The sequence below is a fragment of the Ailuropoda melanoleuca genome, chromosome 2, assembly GCF_002007445.2.
Source record: "Ailuropoda melanoleuca isolate Jingjing chromosome 2, ASM200744v2, whole genome shotgun sequence".
NCBI lineage: Eukaryota > Metazoa > Chordata > Mammalia > Carnivora > Ursidae > Ailuropoda > Ailuropoda melanoleuca.
The window spans coordinates 80,857,299-80,864,098 of record NC_048219.1 but is presented as its reverse complement, the minus strand read 5'-3'; the positions used below and the strand labels follow the sequence as shown (position 1 = coordinate 80,864,098).

The 6,800-nt window shown below is 42.3% G+C and overlaps 1 protein-coding gene across 1 annotated transcript in view; it reads left to right on the top strand.

The window, feature by feature from the left end:
- Window positions 1-6,800, top strand: part of TRIM33 (tripartite motif containing 33) — a 130,744-nt gene that overhangs the window by 5,611 nt on the left and 118,333 nt on the right. The window contains 1 exon segment of the mRNA XM_034641744.1: window positions 6,274-6,680. Coding sequence (XP_034497635.1) covers window positions 6,274-6,680 — 407 coding nt within the window.

The following is a 6,800-nucleotide window of genomic DNA, read 5'->3' as shown; positions in this document are numbered from 1 at the left end:
AAAAAAACAATCTAGTTATCTGATAACTTAATAGAAACCCTTCAAATTTATTTACTAAAAACTTTTACAATGGGTGTACTTGTTGAATCAGCAATTCTATTTTTAGGAATATTCAAGAGAAATAATTATAGACATGCAAAGAATTATCATAATGTTCATCAAAGTATTGTTTATAATAGAAAAAATGAAAACCACATTGTGTAACAATAGCTGATACAGTATACTCAAGTGATGTCTACTTATTGTCTAATTTGGGATGTATCTTTTTTTAAATTAAAAAAAATTTTTTTTAAAGATTTTATTTATTTGTCAGAGAGAGAGAGTGCACACACAAACAGGGGGAGCAGCAGGCAGTGGGAGAAGCAGGCTCCCACTGAGCAAGGAGCCCAATGCAGGACTCGATGCAGGACTCCATCCCGGGACCCTGAGATCATGACCTGAGCCAAGGGCAGATGCTTAACTGACTGAGCTACCAGACGTCCCTCCTTTTTTTTTTTTTTTTAAGGTTTATTTATTTATTTGAGAAAGAGAGAGAGAATGAGGAGGATGGAGGAGTAGAGTCCCCAGTGAGCAGGGAGCCTGACAATGAGGCTTAATCCCAGGACCCTGAGATCATGACCTGAACCTAAAGGCAGACGCTTAACCAACTGAGCCACCCAGGTGCCCCTAATTTCGGATTTATCTTACTGACTGCAAGAATTAGAGATAATGTTTGTGAAAGTACTTTGTAAATTCCTGTCCAAATGTTATGTTTATTACCGGGATTACTAATGTGTTCCTGGAAGGCCTTAAGAAATATAGAAAAAACAAGAGCTAGCAGTTAGGCTCAACTCAAATTTTTTTTTTAAAAGATTTTATTTATTTATTTGACACAGAGAGAGACAGCTNAGTACTTTGTAAATTCCTGTCCAAATGTTATGTTTATTACCGGGATTACTAATGTGTTCCTGGAAGGCCTTAGAAATATAGAAAAAACAAGAGCTAGCAGTTAGGCTCAACTCAAATTTTTTTTTTTAAAAGATTTTATTTATTTATTTGACACAGAGAGAGACAGCCAGGGAGAGAGGGAACACAAGCAGGGGGAGTGGGAGAGGAAGAAGCAGGCTCCCAGTGGAGCAGGAAGCCTGATGCGGGGCTTGATCCCAGAACCCTGCGATCACGCCCTGAGCTGAAGGCAGACCCTTAACGACTGAGCCACCCAGGTGCCCCCAAAATTATTTTAATTTTTAAGTAATCTCTACACCCAAAGCAGGGCTTGAACTCACAACCCTGAGAACCAGTCACATGCTCCACCAACTGAGGCAGCCAGGTGCCCCAAGACAATCCTGAATTATAACTTAGTCTTACTTAGGTAGTAAAGGATTCAAAAGCAAAGTTTAACTTGCTATTATATGTCATGCTGATTTTTAAAAGCATCTGATCTTATAGATCATTTATAAAATGTGAGAAGTGTTAAATATTCTTTGACATTATACATAAACCACAGTAAAATGCCGTTCATTAAGTAAAAGGCAACATTTTAGATACAGGGAATATTAATTGGCATAATTAAGACCAAAAGATAAATTGGACATTGCTACCTTATCTTCCGCTCTTTGACAGCCTAATGAACAAACATTGAAAGACAGGTGAGTCTTACTCAGTTCTATGAGACGATGAAGGTATTTCCTCAGTGTTTAAATATATTAATATGACCAGTTATATAAATCTAAATATAAAAAGCAGTCTCCTATAGGTTTTGAGATGGCATTCACCACCTTTGTGAAAAGCTGAACATCACTAATCAAGTCCAGTTATATCTTTAGAAGGGAAAATAGTACTAGCGCTTGCTGAACTGGAATTACTACCAAAAATTTAAAAAGCTGATTGTATTAATTTAACCAGAAGCCAGTTTTATTTAAATCAGAACTGTCCAACAAAAATATTGTTAGCCATTCAAAATCAGAATTCTAAATAAAAGAAAAAAAAACAAAATCAGAATTCTAGTGTATGAGATCAATTTTTTTAAAAGTAAGCTTTATGCCCAACATGGGGCTTGAACTCAGGACCCCAAAATCAAAAGTTGCATGCTCTCTTGGCTGAGCCAGCCAGGTGTCCCTGCATGAGATCACTTAAAGTATGTTACACTTAAAAGAAGTGGAGACATTCTGTTTTGTAAAAAATAAGGCAGCAGGCAACTACTACTCAATAGCTTTTTTGAGATAAGCTGTCAAGTCTGCCTTTTTTGCTTTAACGCTAGCAGATGATTTTTGTTCAAGGGATGTCCATCTCGGGATACTCAAAATACACCTCTTCCCAAGTGATGCCTTCGTTTTTGTTGGTGTCAGGGAATCCAGAGGCCTGATGGCTCTTCTACCAAATAAACCATGGACATTTCTTGGGCTTGTCTTCCCTTTCCTAAGTGTGGCGCTGGACTCACTTCTGGACACAAATTTGCTCTTCTCAACATCACCCCTTTTTATTTCCTCTTTCAACAACTGTGTTAGGAAGGTCCCTGCTCTGAAGCTGGACATCCCACTAAGTCCAAGGATGAGCTAAGTCCAAGGTGCATGCGCTTATGAATTTCTGTTGAGAAGTGAACTTTAAATCACAAAATTTCACCTTTAAGACCTGATGGCCTCATCCACTCATTAGTGTAAGTATGACATTCAAGAAATGCCCCAAATCTCAACGGCAGTTCAGCATTCCTCTGCTGGCCCTCAGGCACTCTTCTGCTCCTGCTATTGACCATGCTTGCTCTGCCCAAGAGCTGCAGAACCGGCCCTTACAGGTCTTCATGCTACTCTTGGACTGCTGCCTTATTGTCGCAAACCTCCTGTGCCCAGCCAATGGATTATGCTCTCACCATTGCTAATTCATTTAATGTCATTTACTTCTAGTGCTCTTTCTCTTTTCTGGACAACTGGAAAGTTCCTTCCACTTCCGGTTACCAATAATTCTCCGTAGCAGAGCTGCTAGGCACCTACAGATAGCTCTCCTTTATTTTCAGAACTATTTTTCTCATAATGCTCGTGTGCAAGAGGGTCAGAGGCAAACGGCAGCCTTAGCCAGGAGAATGGCTGGGTGCACCCTCTACTTAAACCCATTGCTCAGTTTAGCCCATAGCATAATTTCTCTTTTTGAGATTTTTTTTTTTTAAGATTTTATTTATTTGACAGAGAGAGAGACAGCCAGTGAGAGAGGGAACACAAGCAGGGAGAGTGGGAGAGGAAGAAGCAGGCTTCCAGCGGAACATGGAGCCCGATGCGGGGCTCGATCCCAGGGACCTGGGATCACGCCCTGAGCCGAAGGCAGGTGCCCAATGACTGAGCCACCCAGGCGCCCCACTTTTTGAGATTTTTCTGAGGTACCTTTGTTTCTCCCTCCAATTCAGTCCCCTTCAGGGACCTTTGGGTCTGCTTTTATTTTCATTTCAGGTTTACCATGTGCCAGGTACTATAAGCACTTTACAAATATTTATTTGTCAAACAACCTTAAGGCAGGTCCTACTAGGATCAAACACCTTTTTACAAATGAGGAAAGTTAACTAAGTTACCCCAAATCTCACAGCTAGTAGATGGTGGAATCAGGCTTCAAATCAGGCATTTTGCCTCCAGGGCATACATTCAGCCTCTATGCTATGCATTCTCCATTAGACAGGTTTGTGCCTATGGTGTCTCAGCCTCATGAATGGTTTCAGTTTCTCCCCTAAGATTTCTTTTTTTTTTTTTAAGATTTTATTTATTTATTTGACAGAGATAGAGACAGCCAGCGAGAGAGGGAACACAAGCAGGGAGAGTGGGGGAGGAAGCAGGCTCACAGCAAAGGAGCCTGATGTGGGGCTCGATCCCATAACGCCGGGATCACGCCCTGAGCCGAAGGCAGACGCTTAACCGCTGTGCCACCCAGGCGCCCCTCCCCTAAGATTTCTGAGCTACCACTGCAAATCAAGGACATACCTGGGTGTCTGTCTGTTGGTTAATTTATTTATTTTTAAAGTAAGTTCTACATCTAATGTGCAGCTTGAACTCACCCCAGGATCAAGAGTCACATGCTCTACTGACTGAGCCAGCCAGGCGTCCCAAGATGTACCTGGGTATGTGTTTGAATGTCCCCAAATATTCCATGACAGCTTAATTCCAGGTACTGCCTTTTCAGAGCACACAGTAAATTTCATGAAGGGCACTTTCCTCTCTATAAAATTATATAGTTTTCAAAAACACTTTTATACTAGATTTTAATAAAGTCAAGTGGTAGCAGGCATCAAAAGTTTAAGAGAAATTCAAGGCAGCAAAACTTGGTTGAGGGATTCAGCTCCATTAACTTATTTTTTTTTGAAGCAAATTTGGAGAAAAGTCTTTATTTGCTCTTTATTATATATGCTCTATATGCTGTATTCTTCCACCATCTGCACAGATACCATGCAGGTCCAAGCCAGAATTCCTTGACTATTATTCTATTAGCAGCCTAACTGGCCTTTCTTCCACTCTGAACCCCTACACGTGATTTCTCTAGGAAGCAGTCACAGAGACTCTTCACTACTGAGTCTTTGCTCAAAACTCATCCAAGCCTTCCCATCTCACTCAGGGTCTTAAATCTAGGTTAGGAGTACTCCTTGGATGCTCCACCAGAGGAAATTTTTCTAAGGTGTACAAGTTAAGGATAGTTTCAAGGGCATTAGTCACATACATAAAAATAAATCATATGTACACACATATATAGTTTTTTTTATACAGTGCTTATTACAGTATAAAAATGAAAAATGGAATTGATACCGGACCGTGTCTTCCTAGTAATGTTATACACATCCTGAAAAAGAAAACTACCAGCCATCCATTAAGACAATCCCAATAACAACTTATTTTCCATGTTTAATATTTATTTAACAAAATACAACATTTAAAAAAAGATTTATTTTAGAGAGAGAATCCCAAGCAGACTCCCTGCTGAATGTGGAGCCCAGCCCAGGGCTCGATTTCACAACCCTGAGGAGATCATGACCTGAGCTGAAGTCAAGTGTTGGAGGCTTAACCAACTGAGCCACTCAGGTGCCCCCAAAATATAACATTTTTTGATGGATGTTGGTGTTTAAATTTCATGGTGGTGTTGTTAAACCACTTTAATGTTTACTTTTCCACTGGATAGATTTAAAGTAATTTAACCATTTTAAAATGTCAGTATTGCAGAATGTCAGTAATTGCACTCTTTGCAACTACTTACGTGCATGGTGAAAAATTTTAGAGTTAACTACTTAGAATGTTTGACAAAATAGTTTTTCCAAAATTCAAGGGCACAGAAGTTTAAAAAATTGAGGACTCTTTCTGTATATGACCTGCCCCCCTTAATTTTCTTATCCTCATGTTCTACTACTCTCTCTTGTTCAAACCACTCAAGCCCCACTGACTCCTTGGTGTTCCTCTAACAAGCCAAGAATCCCTCTCTACCTCAGGTCATTTGTACTTACTGTTTGTTCCTCGGCCTGGAACACTCTTCTGCAAGAACGACAAGTATTGTTGATCTATCCACAGAGGCCTTCCTCGGTCATCTCTGATTTTTCTTTCTTTTTTTCTTTCTCTATCTCTGCTTTCTTTTACTCTTATTTTGTCTTCATAGTATTTATCACTCCCTGGCATATATTTATTGTCAATCAATTTACTGTCAATCTCCGTAAGACTGCAAACTCCTTGAAGGCACAGATATCCTCTGCTTTCTGCTATAATTTCTAAAACGCTAACACACAATAAGAGGTCGATATTTTTGAGCGAATAAATGAAAAACGTTTCGAAGTGGCTTATTTTAAGGACTTGTACAAGCCCAAAGAATAACAGTTCCTTGGGAACACTGTCTGAAGACGAAAAGCACTTCAGGATCCTAACATTAAAACAGCCCCTGCACTACATAAACATCCCGAGTACTTGTTTTCAAAGAAAGACAAACCTTTCTGAAAGCTTCTATGACCGATATTATTACGGCACTTGGAACCCAACTCACGCCAGCACACTAAGTGGGACTCTCAGGACATAATATTGGGTAGATCCGTGGCTCCTCAAACTGACGCACATCGGAATCCGCTGAAGCGACTTTTCAACATCCATCTGCCCCCCCCTCCCCCCACTTCCTGATGCAGGTCTGGGGTGTGGCTCTGTCATCTCTGCTTTGAAAAAGCTCCTCAACTGGTTTTCTGATACGTAGCAACGTCTGAAAATCAATCATCTTAAGAAGCTAAAAATAGCTGTTAAAGAGTTTCTTCCTCGCGGGATCTTTTCAGCCTATTTCTGGCAGGCCTCCAATAAGAAAAGAAAAGGAAAAAAAAGGCCCCGTTTCACGGCTCCCCTGAGGCACAACCACCCAAAGGACCGCAGCCGGTGAAGGCACCGAGCCCCAGGAGTTCCGCACCTCAGAGCCAGCAGGCTACGACTTTCGACCCTGCGGCAACTGAGGTTCGCGCCGAGACGCGCCAGCCTCTGGGGGCGGCGCCGCCCGGGAGACGCTGGCTCGGAAGGGACGGTCCCGGCCTCCTACCCTCCTACGCTTTCCCGCTTTTCTCCCCGCACCACCGCTGTGTCCGAGCTCATAACCACTGCCGGCCAAAGACGGCTGAGCGTCAACAGCCACTAGCTTTAAACAGTCCCAGGAAGCCGAGCAGCTGCGGCGTGGACACAACTCGGTGGTGCCTGAGGTCGGGGCAACGGGGGGGGGCGGTAACGATTCCCCTCGGGCTCCCCAAGTTCCCGCCTCCCTCAGGAGGACGTCCGTGCGTACGTGCGCGCGCCGCGCCCTCCCTCCTTCAGCCGCGCGACGCGAGGGCGGGGGCGCCGCGT